This window comes from Triturus cristatus, chromosome 10, assembly GCF_964204655.1.
Source record: "Triturus cristatus chromosome 10, aTriCri1.1, whole genome shotgun sequence".
Taxonomy (NCBI): domain Eukaryota; kingdom Metazoa; phylum Chordata; class Amphibia; order Caudata; family Salamandridae; genus Triturus; species Triturus cristatus.
The window spans coordinates 635,921,450-635,945,522 of NC_140593.1; the positions used below are offsets into that span (position 1 = coordinate 635,921,450).

General features: G+C 46.2%; 1 protein-coding gene across 2 annotated transcripts in view; it reads right to left on the reverse strand.

Moving 5' to 3' along the window:
• Nucleotides 1–24,073, reverse strand: part of LOC146789822 (uncharacterized) — a 293,115-nt gene that overhangs the window by 164,802 nt on the left and 104,240 nt on the right. For both annotated transcript variants that reach the window (XM_085632179.1, XM_085632178.1), the window contains exon 2: nt 15,854–15,980. In XM_085632179.1, coding sequence (XP_085488305.1) covers nt 15,854–15,980 — 127 coding nt within the window. The remainder of the gene's footprint in view (nt 1–15,853; nt 15,981–24,073) is intronic.

The following is a 24,073-nucleotide window of genomic DNA, read 5'->3' on the forward strand; positions in this document are numbered from 1 at the left end:
GAGTGAGTCAGCGCGAGTGAGAGAGTCAGTCAGTGAGAGAGTCAGTCAGTGAGAGAGTCAGTCAGTGAGACTGAGTCACTGAGAGTGAGTCAGTCAGTCAGAGAGTGAGTCAGTCAGTCAGAGAGTGAGTCAGTCAGTCAGAGAGTGAGTCAGTCAGTCAGAGAGTGAGTCAGTCAGTCAGAGAGTGAGTCAGAGAGAGAGTGAGTCAGTCAGTGAGACTGAGTCAGTCAGTGAGACTGAGTCAGTCAGTGAGACTGAGTTAGTCAGTGAGACTGAGTCAGTCAGTGAGAGTCTCTCAGTGAGAGTCAGTGAGAGTGAGTCAGTGAGAGTGAGTCAGTCAGTAAGTCCGTGAGAGAGTGGGAGGGTCAGTGAGAGAGAGTGGAAGAGTCAGTCAGTCACTGAGAGTTAGTCAGTCACTGAGAGTTAGTCAGTGAGAGTAAGTCAGTCAGTGAGAGTAAGTCAGTCAGTGAGAGTAAGTCAGTCAGTGAGAGTAAGTCAGTCAGTGAGAGTAAGTTAGTCAGTGAGAGTAAGTCAGTCAGTGAGTGAGAGTAAGTCAGTCAATGAGAGAGAGTGGGAGAGTGAGTGAGTCAGTCAGCGCGAGTGAGTCAGCGCGAGTGAGTCAGCGCGAGTGAGTCAGCGCGTGAGAGTCCGTGAGAGTCAGGCAGTCCGTGAGAGTCAGGCAGTCCGTGAGAGTCAGGCAGTCCGTGAGAGTCAGGCAGTCCGTGAGAGTCAGGCAGTCCGTGAGAGTCAGGCAGTCCGTGAGAGTCAGGCAGTCCGTGAGAGTCAGGCAGTCCGTGAGAGTCAGGCAGTCCGTGAGAGTCAGGCAGTGAGAGTCAGTCAGTCAGTGAGAGTCAGTCAGTCAGTGAGAGTTAGTCAGTCAGTGAGAGTGAGTCAGTCAGTGAGAGAGAGTCAGTCAGTCAATGAGAGAGAGTGGGAGAGTGAGTGAGTCAGTCTGTGAGAGTGAGTCAGTCAGTGAGAGTGAGTCAGTCTGTGAGAGTGAGTCAGTCAGCGAGAGTAAGGCAGTCAGCGAGAGTAAGGCAGTCAGCGAGAGTCTGTCAGCGAGAGTCTGTCAGCGAGAGTCTGTCAGCGAGAGTCTGTCAGCGAGAGTCTGTCAGCGAGAGTCTGTCAGCGAGAGTCTGTCAGCGAGAGTCTGTCAGCGAGAGTCTGTCAGCGAGAGTCTGTCAGCGAGAGTCTGTCAGCGAGAGTCTGTCAGCGAGAGTCTGTCAGCGAGAGTCTGTCAGCGAGAGTCTGTCAGCGAGAGTCTGTCAGCGAGAGTCTGTCAGCGAGAGTCTGTCAGCGAGAGTCTGTCAGCGAGAGTCTGTCAGCGAGAGTCTGTCAGCGAGAGTCTGTCAGCGAGAGTCTGTCAGCGAGAGTCTGTCAGCGAGAGTCTGTCAGCGAGAGTCTGTCAGCGAGAGAGTGAGTCAGTCAGCGAGAGAGTGAGTCAGTCAGCGAGAGAGTGAGTCAGTCAGTGAGAGAGTGAGTCAGTCAGTGAGAGAGTGAGTCAGTCAGTGAGAGAGTGAGTCAGTCAGTGAGAGAGTGAGTCAGTCAGTGAGAGAGTGAGTCAGTCAGTGAGAGAGTGAGTCAGTCAGTGAGAGAGAGTCAGTAAGTCAGTGAGAGTAAGTCAGTGAGAGTAAGTCAGTCAGTGAGAGAGAGTGGGTGAGTCAGTCAATGAGAGAGTGAGTCAGTCAGTGAGAGAGTGAGTCAGTCAGTGAGAGAGTGAGTCAATCAGTGAGAGAGTGAGTCAGTCAGTGAGAGAGAGTCAGTAAGTCAGTGAGAGAGAGTCAGTCAGTGTGAGAGTCAGTCAGTGAGAGAGTCAGTCAGTGAGAGAGTCAGTCAGTGAGAGAGTCAGTCAGTGAGAGAGTCAGTCAGTCAGTGAGAGAGTCAGTCAGTCAGTGAGAGAGTCAGTCAGTCAGTGAGAGAGTCAGTCAGACAGTGAGACAGTCAGACAGTCAGTGAGAGAGTCAGACAGTGAGAGAGTCAGACAGTGAGAGAGTGAGTCAGTCAGTGAGAGAGTGAGTCACTCAGTGAGAGAGTGAGTCAGTCAGTCAGTGAGAGAGTCAGTCAGTCAGTGAGAGAGTCAGTCAGTCAGTAAGAGAGTCAGTGAGTGAGAGAGTCAGTCAGTGAGAGAGTCAGTCAGTGAGAGAGTCAGTCAGTGAGAGAGTCAGTCAGTGAGAGAGTCAGTCAGTGAGAGAGTCAGTCAGTGAGAGAGTCAGTCAGTGAGAGAGTCAGTCAGTGAGAGTGAGTCAGTCAGTGAGAGAGTCAGTCAGTGAGAGAGTCAGTCAGTGAGAGAGTCAGTGAGAGAGTGAGTCAGTCAGTGAGAGAGTGAGTCAGTCAGTGAGAGAGTGAGTCAGTCAGTGAGAGAGTGAGTCAGTCAGTGAGAGAGTGAGTCAGTCAGTGAGAGAGAGTCAGTAAGTCAGTGAGAGTAAGTCAGTGAGAGTAAGTCAGTCAGTGAGAGAGAGTGGGTGAGTCAGTCAATGAGAGAGTGAGTCAGTCAGTGAGAGAGTGAGTCAGTCAGTGAGAGAGTGAGTCAGTCAGTGAGAGAGTGAGTCAGTCAGTGAGAGAGAGAGTCAGTAAGTCAGTGAGAGAGAGTCAGTAAGTCAGTGAGAGAGTCAGTCAGTGAGAGAGTCAGTCAGTGAGAGAGTCAGTCAGTGAGAGAGTCAGTCAGTGAGAGAGTCAGTCAGTGAGAGAGTCAGTCAGTGAGAGAGTCAGTCAGTCAGTGAGAGAGTCAGTCAGTCAGTGAGAGAGTCAGTCAGTCAGTGAGAGAGTCAGTCAGTCAGTGAGCGAGTCAGACAGTGAGACAGTCAGACAGTCAGTGAGAGAGTCAGACAGTGAGAGAGTCAGACAGTGAGAGAGTGTCAGTCAGTGAGAGAGTGAGTCAGTCAGTGAGAGAGTGAGTCAGTCAGTCAGTGAGAGAGTCAGTCAGTCAGTGAGAGAGTCAGTCAGTCAGTAAGAGAGTCAGTGAGTAAGAGAGTCAGTTAGTGAGAGAGTCAGTCAGTGAGAGAGTCAGTCAGTGAGAGAGTCAGTCAGTGAGAGAGTCAGTCAGTGAGAGAGTCAGTCAGTCAGTGAGAGAGTCAGTCAGTCAGTGAGAGAGTCAGTCAGTCAGTGAGAGAGTCAGTCAGTCAGTGAGAGAGTCAGACAGTGAGACAGTCAGACAGTCAGTGAGAGAGTCAGACAGTGAGAGAGTCAGACAGTGAGAGAGTGAGTCAGTCAGTGAGAGAGTGAGTCAGTCAGTCAGTGAGAGAGTCAGTCAGTCAGTGAGAGAGTGAGTCAGTCAGTAAGAGAGTCAGTCAGTGAGAGTGAGTCAGTCAGTGAGAGTGAGTCAGTCAGTGAGAGTGAGTCAGTCAGTGAGAGAGTCAGTCAGTGAGAGAGTCAGTCAGTGAGAGAGTCAGTCAGTGAGAGAGTCAGTCAGTGAGAGAGTCAGTCAGTGAGAGAGTCAGTCAGTGAGAGAGTCAGTCAGTGAGAGTGAGTCAGTCAGTGAGAGTGAGTCAGTCAGTGAGAGTGAGTCAGTCAGTGAGAGAGTCAGTCAGTGAGAGAGTCAGTCAGTGAGAGAGTCAGTCAGTGAGAGTGAGTCAGTCAGTGAGAGTGAGTCAGTCAGTGAGAGAGTCAGTGAGTGAGAGTCAGTGAGTGAGAGAGTCAGTGAGTGAGAGAGTCAGTGAGTGAGAGAGTCAGTGAGTGAGAGAGTCAGTGAGTGAGAGAGTCAGTGAGTGAGAGAGTCAGTCAGTGAGAGTCAGTGAGTGAGAGAGTCAGTCAGTGAGAGAGTCAGTCAGTGAGAGAGTCAGTGAGTGAGAGAGTCAGTCAGTGAGAGAGTCAGTGAGTGAGAGAGTCAGTCAGTGAGAGAGTCAGTCAGTGAGAGAGTCAGTCAGTGAGAGAGTCAGTCAGTGAGAGAGTCAGTCAGTGAGAGAGTCAGTCAGTGAGAGAGTCAGTCAGTGAGAGAGTCAGTCAGTGAGAGTGAGTCAGTCAGTGAGAGTGAGTCAGTCAGTGAGAGTGAGTCAGTCAGTGAGAGAGTCAGTCAGTGAGAGAGTCAGTCAGTGAGAGAGTCAGTCAGTGAGAGAGTCAGTCAGTGAGAGAGTCAGTCAGTGAGAGAGTCAGTCAGTGAGAGAGTCAGTCAGTGAGAGAGTCAGTCAGTGAGAGTGAGTCAGTCAGTGAGAGTGAGTCAGTCAGTGAGAGTGAGTCAGTCAGTGAGAGAGAGTCAGTCAGTCAGTGAGAGTGAGTCAGTAGAGTGAGTCAGTAGAGTGAGTCAGTAGAGTGAGTCAGTAGAGTGAGTCAGTAGAGTGAGTCAGTAGAGTGAGTCAGTAGAGTGAGTCAGTAGAGTGAGTCAGTAGAGTGAGTCAGTAGAGTGAGTCAGTCGGTGAGAGGGAGTCAGTCGGTGAGAGGGAGTCAGTCGGTGAGAGGGAGTCAGTCGGTGAGAGGGAGTCAGTCGGTGAGAGGGAGTCAGTCGGTGAGAGGGAGTCAGTCGGTGAGAGGGAGTCAGTCGGTGAGAGGGAGTCAGTCGGTGAGAGGGAGTCAGTCGGTGAGAGGGAGTCAGTCGGTGAGAGGGAGTCAGTCGGTGAGAGGGAGTCAGTCGGTGAGAGGGAGTCAGTCGGTGAGAGGGAGTCAGTCGGTGAGAGGGAGTCAGTCGGTGAGAGGGAGTCAGTCGGTGAGAGGGAGTCAGTCAGTGAGAGGGAGTCAGTCAGTGAGAGGGAGTCAGTCAGTGAGTCAGTGAGTGAGACAGAGGGAGAGTCAGTCAGTGAGGGAGAGTGTCTGTCATTGAGAGTAAGTCAGTCAGTGAGAGTGAGTGAGTCAGTGAGAGTGAGTCAGTGAGAGTGAGTCAGTGAGAGTGAGTCAGTGAGAGTGAGTCAGTGAGAGTGAGTCAGTCAGTGAGTGAGAGTGAGTCAGTGAGTGAGAGTGAGTCAGTGAGTGAGAGTGAGTCTGTCAGTCAGTGAGAGTGAGTGGGAGAGTGTCAGTGAGAGTCAGTCAGTCAGTGAGAGAGTGAGTCAGTCAGTGAGAGTGGGAGAGTCAGTGAGAGAGTGGGAGAGTCAGCGAGAGAGTGGGAGAGTCAGCAAGAGAGTGGGAGAGTCAGCGAGAGAGTGGGAGAGTCAGCGAGAGAGTGGGAGAGTCAGCGAGAGAGTGGGAGAGTCAGTAAGTGAGAGAGTGGGAGAGTGTGAGTGAGAGTCAGTGTGAGTGAGAGACTCAGTGAGTCAGTGTGAGTGAGTCAGTGTGAGTGAGTCAGTGTGAGTGGGTGTGTCAGAGTCTGTGAGAGTGTGATAGTCAGTGAGAGTGAGTCAGCCATTAATGCAATGCATTTGCAGTTAGGGTGAGTATTCTAAAGCTCAACTTTCATTGTGACAATGGTTCGAATATAAAACCAGTACATGTTTGCAGAGTTTAACGATTTGTGGCTATTCCTAATGCTCTGAGGATACTACATTATTATATGCAAATAAATACATGCAGAACAAATAAAAGAAACAATTATAGTGAAGACTTGTCTGCATGTTCTGAAAACCTGTGATTTCCCATCTTTCAAAAGAGCACAAGCAGCAGCTGTTTTAAAGTACTTGTGCTCGTCATTGCTAATTTATATTAATCGATTTCATTTTAAAATAATTCAATTAAGATAGAGAGACAGCACATCGGGTAAGGATTACAACGCACCTGAGAAAACACGTTAAACTCTTATCCTATAAAGCCCGGGAGTGGTGCGTGCGTGAACATGCGCGCAGACTTCACTTTTTCAAGCACTGGACTCGTGCTTGTGGCGCGCCGCTGCGCGCTCCCGCAAGGTGGATGCAGCCATGAGTGCAGTGCTTGAAAAATGTGAAGAACAACGGCTAAAGACCCTCCTATGCAGCGCATGCGCGCTGCGTAGGCGAGACCTAAAAAGTTATTATCTAGGAGTGGATCCTAGCCTGGTAGTTCAGTGCAGTAGTATATCCACTATTTTAGTGAACCCAATTCAGGAAGGATCTCAAAACCTGGCTCTTCGACTGAACACCTGCACACAGACAGATCAGCAACAAACCCCCCCCCCCCCCCCCCCCAAGTGCCTTGAGACCCTCACTGGTGAGTAGCAGCGCTATATAAACCCCTGATAGATTGAGTGATTGAGGCCTCTGTCTAGCTATATCGTCACATTCCTGTGGATCCACTCAGTCTTTCAGTAGGCCAGTGTGAAATTCGCATAATTTTCTTTGCTGAATTTAAACAAAAGTTTGCAAAATGGTGATGCAGAATTTTGCGCTATTTTTAGCATGAAATGCGTCCTTGCATTCATTTTAAATGTGAGGGTCCAACAGCCACTCATGTTCTATTCGTTCACATTGATCCAGTGCTCCTACAAACACATTTTTACATAAATTAAATCTGAATTACACAGCGTGGTGTAATACTGTAAACTTAGGCATTTTACATTAAAAGTGTAATGCTAAATGCAGGAAATGATGTGAGATTACTTTGTCGTAAACTCAATTTTGCCTGGGCATAGCCTTTATCTATCCCGCGTCTATAAAATGAGTTCCCCTGAGTTTATGAACAGTACACCTTGTCATAAGCATCAAGAGATAGCCTTGCGAGTGGGTGCACACTTCATAAAGCAGATATTTCCACGCTGTCCTTGTTGAGATACTCCAACCATAGAAAAACAACAAGAGAGAGAGCCACTCTTAGACCCCTAGATAATAACTGTTAAACAACGTAATCCCATGAAAAAAGAAGAATATGTAGAAAAAATCACTCTAATTTGATATAAGAACCCTCACTCACCAACCTGGTTGGTGACATGCTTCATCATAGGGTTCTACCAGAGATGCCTACTGCATCCCTGGTGTGCTACTACGCTCAATTAAAGCAGAGCTGGATATTGGTTATGTACCTATCAAAAAATATGTGATAAGTGCAAAGAGGTGAAGTTAAAAAGTGCAAAAGGTTTTAACCAAAACAATTTTAATGGCGAAAAAACCAGCACTGGATAAACATAAGTGAATTTGGATGTTCCTCAGTGGTTTAAACTGACAGATACATCCTAATAAATAAAGGTCAACATGATTTAGCTTCTGAACACATTACTTGAAGATTTCTTCAGGACCAGAAGCACCACGGCGGTATAAGCACGCTAAGGCTTACCCTAACCTGTGGTGCGATAAACCGAAGTAATTCGCGGTTTTGTAGAGGCATTCAAGCATTTCCCAAAAGCCATGAATGTCTGCAGAAACAAAAAAAGGTATACGTTTTGCAAAACCTTTTTATACTTGTATTCATATATCCAACACAAAAAATATTTTTTGCTTAATTAAAGTGATTAATCTAGAGTCACTGTTTATATCTAAACAAAGCACAAGTCATATAACAAACAAGTCCATTGACTTCTAATTGTTATTCCTTAGTAGCCAACTGAACAAGCATTGAAAATGCAATAGGCCTCGCCTTTTATTAAGTTAAAGCCATTTGCTTTGCTACATAATACCATTAGCAAAGCAAATGGCTTTAACTTAATAAAAGGCGAGACCTATTGCATTTTCAATGCTTGTTGTTTCTCTTTGCACATTCTCCTGCAGAAATAATCACCTTCGCTCTCCCATAGGTCTTTGCTTTTATCACCTCATTCCCATCTTTTGTTCTTATTTAAGGATCCAAATTTCACCTCTTTGCCTCCCACTCCCTTCATATCACTACCTTCACATGTAAGCTCCTCTCGATGCCACTCTTTTCAGCTATCTTTCCTCACCACTTTCATGTCTCTCTTCCGCATTTTCCTGCCGAATGCCCACCTCTCCCACTATAATTGACCCTTCCCCTTTCAGCTCCGTCATTGTTTAGTGCCCCCTTCTAGTCTCCGCTTTGCTCTTTTCTCCCTCCCAATTATTGCCCAATCATTTTGCCTCCTCATTCCCTTTTAATCACTCCCCACCATCACATCATCCCTTCTCATTTCAGACTCCTTTCCACACCACCCAATTACCCTCCCTCACCCCGTCCTTCTCACACTTCGTCGGCTCTATTTCTGTGCACATTACTCCCTCTGTAACCAGATCTTCACTAAACTCGATCCATTCTAAGTCTTACCGTTCCACATTCCCACCCCCTTATACCATTCTGCCATCACCTCTTTTCATTCATCCTCTTCTCGTCTAAAGCCTAGCCTTCTAAACTTTACTCTCCCACCCCTCTTTCCCTCGTCCCCGTTTCTTCACTACTTCTCTTGCGTTTTCTTACTCTCGCCCTTTCTCTTCTGCTATCGTCTTTCTCCTCCACTTACAATTATTCTCACCTTCTCAACTCTAGCCATTCACTCCCATCCTCATGTATTGCACTCCCTTCCTTCCTCTGCAGCCATTCCAAATCCCTGCGTGTCCACTAACCAGCTAGCCACTTTCTGTCATACCTTTTGCCCATTTTCTCTCCTCAACAGCCCTGTTTCTGTCATCTATCACCCTAGCTCTTAACATAATTCTTGAATAACTGTAAAATTAACATTCCAGGTCCCATTCCTTCTCTCTAGGACCCCCTTTAATAACTTCATGCCATTTTTCTCTGTCCCTTTCTCCTTCTTAAATTAATTCCCAGTCTTCTATTCCTCGCTTCAGTTCTAGACCAAGGTTCATTTCAGCCCTCCTTTTACTTTATTTATGCCTTTATATATAGCAAGGACATTCTCCAAAGGTGTTAAGAGCGCTGTACAATAAAAACAGGTTTCATTACAATAGATACTAAGTCACAGTTACAATAATTATAAACGGCACATGGAGGAGGGTCGAAACTAATGGATAGACATTCGTTTTGGTCGTTACAAAGGAACACATAAAAAAAAGATTGTAGGAGGTGGTGAATGTAGTAGCAGCAGAGCGAGGTGAAACAGGAGTGGTGCAATTCGATTCAGATTCAGTCCTAGGCACAATTATCTTGGAAGAGGTTGCCTAAGGGGACAGCTGGCCATAATGTCTTTGTAGCAGAAGGGCTTTCAGCACCCATTTTTGTTAATTACTAGAGTTCAAGTCCCTTTATCCTCTGCAAGGAGGGATGTCTGCCCCCAATCAAACGCTCTTGCTTAAAAGCCGTTTAAAGAAAGGCTGGAACATGTTCTGGGCAGGCCGGGTTGGGGGTGTGAATGTGCGCAATATCGAATCTGCATTTTGATCTAAATGCGAAAAGATAGGAGCGGAATATGTGAAGCGATTGGCTGTTGTAAAGAGAATGTAGCATAGCGGCCAGAGACGCCGATCCCTGAGAAACAATAACCCCATATAAAGTTAGACAGTTACACCTTAGAAAGACAAGTGCCTAGACTTCCCCCACCCCTGGTTTCTTATCTTTATGGGGCCATGTGTTTGGCCCCATAAAGATAAAAAAAAACTTTTACGCCAGCAGTAAGTCGGGGCAGCCAGTCCAACTGGGACGGCTCTAAAAGAGAAAAGTGTACATCACTAGACGCTCTTTTCCAATGGCTGGCCACCGTTTAGCATAAACGGTGACGCCAGCCAATGGAAAAGAGGGGCGGGGCTTAAAGCCCACTAGAGAAATCTCCTCAAATCATTAAATCTCGCCAGCGAGACTGCGCATATCTGCGCAGTCTTACGCCAGGCGAGACCTAAAAAGGGCATCTGATAGTTAAATACACCTCTTAGTTGCTATTAGAAAGCAAGTATCTCAACCCGTCATCCCAGCTTCTATTGTGCTGGTGAAAAAACCGATTCATAGAACATGACTAATTAGCCAACATCAAAATGCTGGCTGATATGGCAGGACAAAATACAACTTAAAACTTTCAGTATATCATATAGAATACAGGGCTTACGTGCAAAAAAGAGTCACACCGCTCCTTAGGTACTGCTGTAGAACAGCGATGGATTTATAGATTGTCCACACATACCACTGGGTTAAATGAGAATATCTCTTGGGGAACAGTGATGAGGCGTAATACCTAGAGGTGTCTTGTTCCATTCTGATTATTATTAGATAAACCCCTTTTTCAAATGACTAGTGTTTCTTTTAAGGGTTAGATGCCAACTGAGACATATGCCAATTCTGGATTTTCCGTTTAGCGGTCTTTCTTTTTCTTCTATAGAAATGCACTACGAGTCCTAAACCATTGGAGTTTAGATTAAGCTTTAGACTAATACCCTTAAGACTCTTACTTCATAGAAAGAGCAAGAATATTTCTAAAAATTAGAGCATAACCTTCATTAGGTTTTGATTCCTTGATGTTTTTTGGTCAGCAGGAATGGTTTGTGATAACTACCCATTTTTAGGTCTCGCCTGACCCAGCGCATGCGCTGGTCTGGCGAGACTTTTTGTGAGGGCTCAAAAAAGTGCAACCACTGTAGCCTAGAGCTACAGTGCATGTGCGCGGGCGCCTCACTTTCGCGGCCGCACGGCCGCTTTGATGTTCTCCGTGAGCCATTTTTTTTTTCCTGTTTATTACTTCTATGTAGTAATGGTGGCACCCGTGCGCCGCCATTACTACAGAGCAGTAATAAACAGAAACAAGCATTGACATAGCCAATAGGTCTCGCTTTTGGGACCTTGTAAGTATTTAGTTATGCAACTGTTGCATGGCTAAACACTTATAAGGTTCCAAAAGCGAGACCTATTGGCTATGCCAATGCTTGTTTCAAATGCCATAGGTTTTAGGGACCTAGTAATATACATGGGGACCCCCTTTTCCATTTTGGCATATTCCCCTTTCTATAGATACGATCTACTCTGACATGTACAAACCTTGAAAATTTGTGTATATATTATGTATAGACGCTAGGGGTTTTATGGGTTCATTGGGACACTGTTTGCTTTTTATTTCCTTTTGATTTTGGTACCATGGAGCTCAATATTGCTGTTTTCTCAAAAATTAAAAGCATGTTGAGTATTGGTGGGATACCTGCTTTAAGGATGTAACGAGTAGGTTATCATTAGGAGGTTGGTCAAAGTTGTGTGTCTGTGCTGTTGTTAGGCAGTAACGTTGTTTAATAAACTTTGCTTCTTACTATTCCTGCGAAGAAGTTAGCGGTCTAGTCCTTTTTTTGCATCACTTCTACACTTCCATCATAGACGTGATTCATGTGACCATGGTGGGTCATGTGATACTATGACGGGCCTGGAAGCTGAAACCGCTATTCTCCGCCATTTCTACTCACTATATATCAGCTGGCGTGGGAGTCACTGACATCTCCAGGTCTGTTGGGACGGATTAGGTATCCAGTTGGCGGTCGATTCGTGCTGAGTACTGATTGTGTCTCATACCGGCGGATAATTGAAACGAGTCGGACCTTTGGAGGTTTGCTAAGCAAATTTCCTCTTCTGCCTTTTTCTTTAGATTTTGAATTTAGAGTCCCGCCACCCAGCAGTACCTAAGGAGCGGTGTGACTCTTTTTTGCACGTAAGCCCTGTATTCTATGGTTAATTAGTCATGTTCTATGAATCGGTTTTTTTCACCAGCACAATAGAAGCTGGGATGACGGGTTGAGATACTCGCTTTCTAATAGCGAGTAAGAGGAGTATTTGACTATCAGATGCCCTTTTTCAGTTGGCTACTAAGGAATAACAATTAGAAGTTAATGGACTTGTTTGTTATATGACTTGTGCTTTGTTTAGATATAAACACTGACTCTAGATTAATCACTTTAATTAAGCAAAAAAATGTTTTGTGTTGGATATATGAATATAAGTATAAAAAGGTTTTGCAAAACATATACCTTTTTTTGTTTCTGCAGACTTTCATGGCTTTTGGGAAATGCTTGAATTCCTCTACAAAACCGTGAGTTACTTCGGTTTATTGCACCACAGGTTAGGGTAAGCCTTAGCATGCTTATACCGCATTGATGCTTCTGGTCCTGAAGAAAGCTTCAAGTAATACATTCAGAAGCTGAAACAGGTTGACCTTTATTGATTAGGATGCATCTGGTCAATTTAAACCAGTGAGGAACATCCAAATTCACTTATTTTTATCCAGAGCTGGGTTTTCCGCCATTAAAATTGTTTTGGTTAAAACCTTTTGCACTTTTTAACTTCACCTCTTTGCACTTATCACATATTTTTTGATAGGCACATAACCAATATCCAGCTCCACTTTAATTGAGCGTAGTAGCACACCAGGGATGCAGTAGGCATCTCTGGTGGAACCCTATGATGAAGCATGTCACCAACCAGGTTGGTGAGTGTGGGTTCTTATATCAAATTAGAGTGATTTTTTCTACATATTCTCCTTTTTTCATGGGATACACTCTGTTGGAGCCGGCCTCGTGGCGTGGTCCTGTTCCCCCTCGCTAAGCCGCACGAGGTCCCATGCACCTCGGGGCTCCTCCATTTTGGATTATACGTCCCTCCACGTGACCACCGACGTGACCCCGCTCCACCCGGCCTCGGTCCCAGCGGGGTCCGACATCGAGGCGCCAACCCCTGGCCCGGGGGATACCACGAGAACCCTTCCCACTCCCGGCGGAGGGCAGTATCAATGGGCCCCCCAACCGTCCTTCCACACCTAGGTGCGATCGCCCCCCCAGCTCTCTGGGGCCTGGCGCCTCTCCTGCTGGGCGTCTGGCCGCTTCCTACCCGGCCTCTCCGCCCCCCCGGGCGCAAGGGTCAGGACATCAAAGGGCTCCAGTCCTATATCTGGGGCGACCCGGCAACAAGACAACAGTTGTATCCCGGAGTCAAGAGCCCTGCTGATCGGATCGCGGCTGACCCTACGGAGAAAGACTCATCCTAAAACTACACCCTGAGCCCTGCTGACGACGTCGCGGCTCCACCGTGCTTAAAGACCTTCACGAACCTTTGGGGCCCTGCTGACGCTGTCGCGGCCCGACCTTGTTGAACTTACCATCAGAGCCCAGCTGACCTCGTCGCGGCTCGACTAAAGCGGACCTACTACCGGAGCCCTGCTGACTGTGTCGCGGCTCGACCCCAGCGGAACTACCACCCGAGCCCTGCAGACGCCGTCGCGGCTCTCCCCGTCCGAGCTACTTCGAGACCAGCACGCAAGGTCTAGCGCAGAGCCTCCCCGTACCTGGCTAGTACTGAGATTGACCCGCTACCCTATCCCCCTAAAGAACTTGAGACTCCTTTTGGATCACTCGATCCCACTGTAAATATTGAATGTGCTACCTTTGATAAAGAACCAAGATAAGCAACCGATACAGAGTCCTGTGTGGTGGTGTTACTGGGCTTAGTGCGATCTCAGGAGAAGGACCTCTCCTAAGAGGCTTCTCAGCGGCGCTCGGCTAGAACTGTGTGGAAGGGAGGGTGCTGGAGCAGTCCCCCCGACTCCCCAGTGGTCCTCCCTCCAACACACTCTTTTGTTGTTTAACAGAAATACTCCAACCACCAGTTCTAAAACAGAGAAGTGATGTCTCGCTTCATGGGTGTTCATGCAGTGCATCATTAGAATTCTTCCCATTTTACTCTAATTGTCTAAATTTGTGCAGAACAGCTTCAGCACCTGACCCTCAGAGTGAGAAGAAACAAACAAACCGCATGTGTGAATGGCTGGCAGTCTATGCACATGCCTATCACACAAGCATTATTTGTGTTGTATAGATTGCTAACATGGTTGCACTATAATAGTGATCAGATGCCTGAAAATGCATTCTGCAGCTCTCCAGCAGACAGCGTCCCAGTAGATCATTGTAAGCCAGCGATCAAAAGGCAGTTACAACCCTTGCATCACATTTACAGTGTGAATACCAGTTTACGGTGTGTTACACTACACCATGCATCGCAAGCAAGCCATATGCGGCTTGCTGTTTTACAGGCCCTGGCACTGTCAGTCACACTGTAACAAATATGGGGCTTCCCACATGGCATAAACATGAACCAAGTAAGAACTGAGGTATCCAGAGCAGGACTGTTAACATGGAAAGTTATACAGGACAGCTCAGTGCAATTCTCAGCACTTTTCATCAGACACCACAGCTCTGCGTATCAACATCTGCTGTTCTATTTTATTGTCCATAGATGTCTGAGTTTGTGTATGTATATATATATCTATCGAGAGCAGATAGGGGGTGTTTGGGAGATAGTACTTTTTTAGTGGTCTTTCAAATCTGCAAGATGATCAGTGAGCTAAAATTACAGGACACAATGCTCTGAAAGCATATAAATAATCAGTCTACATTGTGTGCCCACTTCAGTACAGGCTTTGCATCTGTCAGTGTGTGGATGTGTGTGTTTGTAAACGTAGGGTTTTCATTTACTGATAAGGTACATCTCTTTCAGGCTTATAAATTTGGTCATTTGAACATACTGGCAATGATTTGTGGAGCTGATCGAGGATTGGAAATAATTGGTTATGGTTGGATTTTTGGAGGATTATTGGTGGACACCGATGGAGTAGAAGCATATCTACTAGGTTCCAAAGTCATGACACCTATATGTATCGGTTGAAATCATTTATGTTCATTAAGTTTAATTGTTTTATTGTGTTCATATGGAAATCCAGTTATAGTGTACTTAAACATTTGGCCAGACAGGCTTTTAAAATGTACTACTCCTTCTCTCCAGAGAGGTTAACTGGCATAACTCCTTCCAATCACATTGTTTAGTGAACCAACAGCAACTCTGCCTACAAAGTTATCTTTCATAAAAATGCTTTGTATATTATTGAACCATGTGCCATTTGTCATAATTTTGCTTAAAAAAAAGGCATGGCAATGACCCCAAATCTACTGTGAAGCCATATTTGAATTATATTCCATTTTGATTAATGCGATTGCTCCAATATGTTTTATGCAACATGCACACCGACTATCACAATGATCCCTTGCGAGGGACCCTCAATTCTCCTGTAAAATTGACTTTAAGTCTTATTCCGTTTTTCAGTAAGGCTGTTAGCTAATGTATTCAAGATGTAAGACTGGGAACAAATGAGTTCAGCAATCTTTCGGAATACCCCCAGCTCACTGTTAAAGTTTATTTACATTATCTTCTGCTTTGACTAGCATGTTTTAAATGTACAGTTTGTCACCCATTTCCTCCAAACACCCCCAGGATCATACTGTAACCAAATATACAAAATACAAATAAACAAAATGTTAATACACTGCCTGTTTTCGACTATCATCAAAATTAAAGACTTTTTTCAAACTGATTCCGCCTAATTCGAAGATAATGCAGGAAAGTTTCACCTATTGGAGATAAGGATACTCTGGCAACAACCTGGAAAAATGCACTAACATTTCCTTATTGTGAGAACACAAATTTACACAGTGTAGCACATTTTGAAAGAAACTGTTGGATAATGAAATAAACATACTCTTCTCAATGGAGATGAAATAATATATATTTCCAGTACAATAAAGTGAGTAACGCATGCGAAGGAATATCAATGAGCTGCACTGGATCATTAAGAATTGCTTATAACACATCAAAAATGTTATACACTCATATATCCAGAATCCCCTAGGACATTGTGATACTCCCGATGTGAGAGTGCTCTGTACTATGTAGGGTGCATGTCTCATCTTACATTAGGAATACTTTGGAACGTGCCAATTTAAACACATAAAAAAATGGATTTTACAAGAAATCTTGGTGTAGTTCATTCATTTGGTATCTGTAGATCTTTTTTGACTCTTGTGACTAAGTAGTACATTCATAGCTCCCACAGCAACCAGTATAAACCCTTAATGCTGCCCGCTTCAAGATGAGAACTAGGCCACCTACCTACCTGTCATATGCAAGGCTCATAAGTAAACTCATCACAATCTACTTTTGCACGACAGGTAACTAATTCTACACGTTTCAGAGACCATAACAACGGTTTATTCGTTTAAAAAATATACTGTTGGTATTTTGCAATGTTTTGGGGACGTTACAAACGTTCCAAGGGCTGGAGAGCAGGACCAGACACTGGGAGAAAGATGACAAATATTCAATCAGTAAATCTTACCAACTGACATCAAGAGGTCCAAATTGTCCTTCATCACATCCTGGTGCAGCTCCTTCTGCCATTCTTCTAGGCACTCCCACTCCTCCTCAGAGAAATGGACCGCAATGTCCTCGAATGTCACCAGTGCCTGAAATACAAACCATTTTCTTCTCAGTAGTTTCAACTCCAACCAAAACTATGTAACATTTCTAACTGCGAGCTTCCTTTTCCATCCTCACCACACAAATTGTCTCCAGCCCACACTATTACACTAAAGTCTCCCCCACCTACATGGTTTTCAACTCAGAATGTCTTATTAAAAGCATCAGCACTCAAACCAATGCAAACTAAGAAGTTTCTGGCAAGTAGTTATCCAATCTCACCTGCAACACAAACCATTGTAAACTCAGATTGTTCTGTACCAGCTCCAGCCAATGAAGCTCAGACATCATGGGAAACAAACTACTTCCAGCTTAGTCATTACATTTCAAATTCTAGCCAGTAGTCATCAAACAGTGTGGAATAAAATCGATTTCAAGTTTTCATCAGTGACCAACTGTGAGGACCCTTAGTTTAAAGCTTCAATTGTGATCATCAAAAACTATAGTCAATAGAATACACTCCCAGCTCAGAGCCTTTCATCCAGGACAGCCCTCCAACATCAATCTGGTGCAAAAAACGCACACATCCACCAACACTCTGAGCCTAAATACAACTTGACACCATTATGTTGGGGATCCGAGCATACACAGTTCTAATAGAGGCTTACAATCTGTCATCGATTGGTGACCATCAAACATCCCCTATAAAAAAAACTACTTCTTGCGTAGGACCTTTTGCTCCAAAAAGGACGATTAAAGTAATAGAACCTGTTCAATCTCGGAGCCTTCTGCTCCAATTAGGTGCATCCTACATCATCTTGGACAGAAGAAGTTGCCAGCTCAGCATGTTCTACTCCAGTTTCAACTATGGACCTTGAAACATCAAATGAAACACAATTTACTCCCATCTAGGAATATTTGCTTTAATGCCCTACGAATTACCTATAAATATTACATGGTACACAATCCTTTGCCAGGTGAGAACCATCGACTTCAGACATGGTCATGGGCAGAGAATAGGGACATCTTTTTAACTCAAAGGCAACAGGTGGCCCCATCTGCTTGAACTTTGTCCCAGATGTCTATTTAGTGGATGAAGTCATCAGTGCTGATCTCTAATTTTCATTCTCTGTAAGGGACATCACTTGTAATTCCTACTGACCCCTCCTTGCAAAATGTGTTTAAGTAGTGACGTTACATTAATTAACTACAAAAAAAGGGTGCAAACTACTGCTCTACTATTCACAACACTCTTGAGGTGACCTGTCCCCATTATTGAGCCATGCCTCCATAATCAATTATAATTTGATTTAGATTTCTGCGGTCATATTGGGTTTGTATTGGAGTAGTTCTCACCTCAATCCTCCCAAACAGGTCACAGTATGTTTCAGGAATTCTGAACATCCAATATTCAATAAAAAAAAAAGTGCAGATATATGTAAAACAAGCATGTCACCGCAAGAGAGCTAAAAATGCTGATATTTTGTACGGTTTCTTTGTTTTTAAACAGGCGCTAGGAACAGAACTTCCTTATAAACAAGGCATGACAATTGTGGAAGAAAAGACTATACACGCATCTTTTAACACATCTGCAAAAGAGTCAATGATATTGTCATTACGATAGAAAAGAGTCAAATTGACAGAGAAAATGGATCCTGCTCTCTGGAGGAGGCCTTCAAGTTATGGATACTAATTTATCTGCAATCATGTTGGCAATCGTCCTAGGGGCGTGGCTAAGCTCACCAAGGTGGCGGACGTGTCTGACTGAAGATCCCAAGTCAGCACGAATCTCGTCATTTTTTCGCACCTGAGGGGGTCTCAAACAAACCCATTCAGACCCGATACACCCATGCAAACATCAGGTTACTAAAAGCCCACTCTAGTAATTACAGAGTCGAGAAGAGTAAGGCTCCACCGGGTGAAGATGCAGATCCAACATGGCGCCTCCGAAAAAGAGATGAGCCTGATATCGGTGAAACACAGATCACATCAACTACACCCCACCACGTTGCGACAGGGACCAACAAGGGTAAGAGTATATCCGGAGCAGTAAACGTGAGGACCCAGACACAGGAATAACGATCAGCAATCCACCGCGAGGGACGACCGACCCCAACCCCAGACCCAGCGGAGTGAAGTGTTCGACCCGGCTGGTGTCGCGCACTGAAATTATCAGAGCGCTAAAGAAGCAGCAGCTGTGGCAGCAGGTGTGACTCACCGCAGGCAGAAACAGCTGGGTGAGTGCTTACCAGAAAGGGGTTCCAGGCCACAACAAACATCGGGCAATAAGTACAACCAAGACCCAAATCTGGGGTAAAAGGCCGCTTTATTGGACAGGTAGGCAATACAATATATATTTGCATACAGATCATAATACAAACATGTTCCAAACTAACACCCCCCGCCCCTAAGCAATATCCCCGTAGCAACTATTACCCAACCTTGTTCGGCCTAATCCTCCTCCCCAAACCCCTATCTCCATCTCCTGCCTACCTCTTGCCTCCAACTTCTCTCCCTTGCTTCCCTCTGGCCGAAGCTATTCCTAATGCCCCCAGCCCTTCCTGCCTGTCTTGATCTCCTCCAACTCTGCCACCTGTCCAAGCGACAACCACCCAAAAGAACAATTATTAAGCAAAACATACATGAAAGAAAGCAATACAAAAGTTTATAATGCCAGGGTGGGCGGGCGGGCCAAAATTCACTATCCTACCTCACCCAGTACAGTAAAAAGTGCGCCACAAAGAACGTTCGCACTGGAGGCTCGCGCTGATAAGCGTAAGCCAATCATAAAAGCCTACCTGTCCAAGGGCCATACTATGTGCCCGAAGCCGCCCGGGGGTGTACACTCTGCGAGTGCCACCCCCAGGAGCCCCCATAGTGCCACCAGCAGCCGAGCATCGGAGACGTCTCCACCCCGCCCCGCTAGCCGCGCTGGGCCGCACGCCGCTCCCAGGCATGATAGTGTCTGCCATTGCACTGCGTCGCCCTCAAATTATCTCACCCATAGATGGAGGCCATCTGGGGTGGAGGTGCATCCAGAGGAGTGGCCTGGAAGACTTAGCCATGGCGCGAACAGCTAGCGGATGATTTGCATGGTATGACTGTCTTCACATCCGGACACAGCCAGGCGACGCACCGGGCCCGAGCAAGACAGGACTGCATTGCAGTAGGGTGTGGAAAGGAGCAATCACGGCAATTGGGGCAGCTCACCACCACCAGAGCCGGTCAAATACTTGTCTCCAGGAGGAGGTCTCGACCCACTCTTAACACAGCGCCAGCAACCCGCTCGTACAAGACACAAGAAGGGGGAGCCCCCCTCCTGTTGACCTCATCACCCCCCACGCAGCCCACAGACAAGAAGAGTGCTCATGCACCTCAGAGCACACCACCATAAGTTACCGCGGGGAATGACCGCAGGCAGGAGGAGGTGGGTGACGAGATATGCAGCGAGAGCCAGCATTGCAGTGCACACCAAACATAGCCAATAGGTCTCGCCTTAGAGATCTAATACGTTTTCACCCATGCAGCACATTATCCTGGGTGCTACGTCATGTACTGTTCTTTACCATGGACACTTTGACACTAATAGGCATATTATAGGTCTGCATTGTGAAGTACTTAAAGTTTTTTTTTGTACAACTAATATTAGCTTTGTCTGTGCTGTCAAGGTAGGGTAACTCAGTAATGCCATAGTTGAAGAGATTTGTTTAACTTGTAATTTGGAGGTCAGATTTTGCCAGACTAGCTCGGCCTTACATAGTTTTAAGGTTGATAACATGATAACATGAGTAGAACTATATAAGGTGAAACGACATTGCAATGCTTCAAGGACAAAGCGGTAGGATAGTAAGTAGTATGTAAACGACTAGCCCTTCTAAAAAAAAATCCACATCGAATTAAATGCCATTCGATGTTATTACGAAAATTAAACAAAAGCTTGAGTAAACATGTCTGACATCACCGCTGTGAATGGCATACCAAACGTCTGACAGATGCTTGCATTTGGAGGCAATATTCTGAATTGCACAGTTTACTAGGGTGGCAGTTACTAGTATTGTCTTTGCATAGGTCATGTTTTATGTACATGTCACAATTACCCGTGAATGATCATATTATGAGAAGGCGGCTTTGCCGGTGTAGTTGTATGTGTTTTATTGTGTGTGGATTTTGCCTTTGAATATAATTAGAGATATGTAATCGGGTAACCCAGAACTAAAACCAAAAACAAAATATAAGCAAATATATAAAATGTGCCATAATGTAGCACAGAATGTAATAAGCAAATAAAAAAGAGAGAACGAATGTAATAAGAGGCCTATACAAATGCAGGGGAAAATGTGCTACAAAGAAAGGAATGCAGAACAACCACTATTATTTCTTCAGCTTTTTTTAGTTTGTAGTCAATAGAAAATGATACCTTTGTAGGCAGGGCCCCAGGACACATCTTGTAACAACAGTCGGAAAGTGTCATATTCCACCTCTGGACAGATTCCTGCCAGCAGCCATATGTTAGTTATCGGCCCATCTTAATTACAGAATGAATGTGAAGGTAAGGGCATCGGTTCAGGGACCGAGACATTAAACACCACTAACTTCTCTAATCCCTGTACTGTCAGTCACCCCCCTCCTCCGACCCCCTCTGAAAAGGCAATGCCCCAAGTGTTAGGCGTGTGCCCAGACGTGGCTCCCGTGCTCACTGTGCCATGACACTCAGGGGCACTGTTCCCACCGGAGCCTGACGGATTTACACATGGCCGAGTCTCGCTTGAGATGGCATGGTGGACCGGTGTGCGGCCCAGAGATGTGACCACTGGCTGAGATTAATTCAAGGATTTGAGGGGGGAGGGTGGTAGCGTAACATTTCCCTGATGGCGGTGCCTACCAGAACATTCAATAATGCTACTAGAATAGGGTTATAGTCACAAAGGCACAACTCTCCTACACCTGAACGCGCCTTTTACAAGTCATTGCCCTCAAGTGTGATAGCCCAGTGGTTTCCAGTGCTGTAAACCAAGACTACAGCTCCCAGAATGCAGTGGTCTGGTAAAGGAAAGCCTAGGACTGGAACCAATGTGTCATCGTGCTACTGGAGTATACAGTAAACCTACATTCTAGGTTTCTAAGCTCTGGGGTTAGAGTCAGTCATCCCAGAGAGGTCGTTGCTTGTCCGCGCGCAGTTGGCAGTTCGATGGTTCCGGCCACGCGCCAATGAGAGAGCACTTGGGGAGCGGAGGTGTTTGTTAGCGCTGACATGGTGGTAGTGGGTTCGAGACCAGCCCTCCCAGATGTTTGCACAGCCAAACGCTACTCTCATTATGAAGGAAGACGTGAGCCTACATGGACCGTGGGGCAGCGCATGGTGACTTGGGTAACACGTCCTGGCACAAAGGGTGCACGTGAGGGGGGGTTAGGGCCATCTGAACGAGGAACCGAGCCAGATGTTGGCATCTTCCATCGGGGCCAGCTGCTGGAGGGGTGAACTGGTTTATCCGGCTCTGGAGCCTGTCTTACTCTCCCATAAGCACAGCCCCTGACGCAAGACGAGACAATTAATTCCGCTCTTTTGCGTTTTTCCCGATGTGTAAACTACACTAAGCAGAGGGGTGGCACTTAGGTTGTTAAAGCCGGCAGCCTGAGTAATGTGCTTTCACAATACAGCACCAGTAAAGTTCAGCTCGTCATTTGATAATGTCACCAGTTACACAGCAGAGAACATCAACAGCTTCCAAGCCTGGTCACAAGACACTCAAAACAAGCGCAGCTGCGAATGCAGCTGCAACGTCTCGCGAGCGGTGCGCACTCGCGCGCCCCTGCTCGTAACCGCAAGCCATAGGCCGGAAGTCCAGAGCGAGACACTCAAAACAAGCGCGGCCGCAAATTCAGCTGCAGCGTCCTGCGAATGGTGCATGCACGCTCGCTAGCCGCTGCTCGTAACCGCAAGCCTAGGCCGGAAGTCCAGAGCAATTCCAAGAGGTCGTTTTTCTAGAGCAGCACTTGTGTGCTGCGCTAGGCTCGACCTAAAAAAACGCCGTAAGCCCTAAAAGACCTCTCCGCAGAGTTAAGAAAGGGAACAGCCTCCGCCCAGTGCACGAAGATAGGTATCATAAACCCAGACCTGGAGGGTCAAGAAACGGATGAGTGTTTAAGAGGGGGCCACCAACCGGCACTGTCAGTGGAGAGCACGGAAAAGACAGAGAAAATAAAAACAGTCACATAACATAATACACCGCTATAAAGCGACAGCACAGCAAGTCACGCAGAGCCACCACAAGTCGAAGCGAGCACCTAATAAGTGGATCACCAGGAACGTACAGAATAGTGCGCCATCCGGTAGACAACATGGTCCCATCCGAATACAAACATATAATGCTCTTCCCAGACTATTCCCGAGCAGTGCAGTGTCAACGATCCACATTTTTGGAAGTTAAAAGCAGTCTTCGCCAGAAAGGTGTTAATACTCGCTGTTGTTCCCGGCACGGCTCAAAGTCATGCAAAATGGATCCTCCACATTTTTCATGGATCCTGAGGCTGCCCAGGACATGATAGATCAAAACTGTCAAAACCGCCCAAGCTCAACCCTCAAAAATGCCAAACAACCTCAAATAAAGAAGTACAATCATTATCGCCCCAAGAGACTAAGCAGGAGTGCAAAATCCGGAACCCACTCCCAGGTCACAGGCTCCCCGTACCTCAAACAAATAACTGCAGAGCGCAGGAAGGCCCTGCAGGCCACAGCGGACATAAAACTAGCCTCACCAACAACAGATGATGACAGAAGCCCGCATATCTTCACCTCAGAAGAGGGCAGTGACAAGACTGTATCCCAACCAAGTTCGATGACCCCACCGCTAGTGACGCCGCTGACAGCTGACAGGCTGATACGAACTGTAATTATTCTCCACCGTATACCTAAGTTGCTTAGTAGATAACTGTCATAAGTACTGCACAAACTGATACCGCACGGAGCGTATGCTAGGCCATAGTCATGCCCCTCCATTCACATAAATGCTGCAACTGCCGTTCGCAGAGCCGAAGCGGATACCTGGCTCACTAAACCCCACAACACATTCAAGTTTAGAGACATGCAACGTTTGGATGTACCGCCTGTTGCAGTAGATATCCAGTATTGGAAATGCTTCCCACCCCAGTTTATGCCCCTTATTTCACCTCCCACTGGCACCCAATGTCTGCTCCCAGAAGGATGAGTAGGATAAATTCACGCATAGCATCAATGTCAGACCCAGAGGGGTACACACACAAAGCCACGCCTCACGTCCTGCCGTGGCATCCGAAGCACAACATTTAACACACCTCATGGCGCGAAAAGGTGATATCAAAATCCTCACACTCAACGTGCGAGGTATGCATACAGCACGCAAACTATACGCAGTATACGCCTACATAAAATGACAATATGCACAGATTGCGATGCTACAAGAGACGCACTTAAGGCAAGGCACATTCTGCACAACCACATACTCAGTGTTTGCACGTGGAACACTTATTTGGATACGACCAGGGGTACAGTTTCAGGAACAATCTAAAGTGATCAACGCACAGGGCCAGTTTTTCCTGTTAGAGGGACTCCTAGACGGTCACTCAGTTCTGCTGGGCAGCATATAGAGCATTGTAAATACTGGGACTTCCTCTCCTGCGCACTATTTCCATACACCGCAACACCCTGGATACTGGTAGAAGACTAGAACTGCGTGCAAAACGTATTCCTACATGGGGGCACAGGGAGGGGGGCAGAGCGGGCACCCTACTGTCATGGCTTGTCAAGCAGGACACCACACTCCATCCGATAACCGAAGTGAACACTATTGCAGCCATACTAGTCCGGTCCCAAGTAGACATAATGCATGCATTTTGCGAGTATTATGCAACACTATACGCAGCCTCGGACCCGGCAGATTCAGGGGCAGTGGACACATTCTTAGATGCACAAACCCTGTCATGTATAGCGGCAGCTGACAAAGACATCCCAGACGGATGAATCACCTCGACCAAAGTGACGCAAGCAATACAAACCTTAGCCACAAATAAGACCCCAGGCCTAGACGGCCTACAACTGGAATTCTACCGCACAAGTCCCACGATTGGTAGAAATGTACAAGACAGCACTAAAAGAAGGCATGCT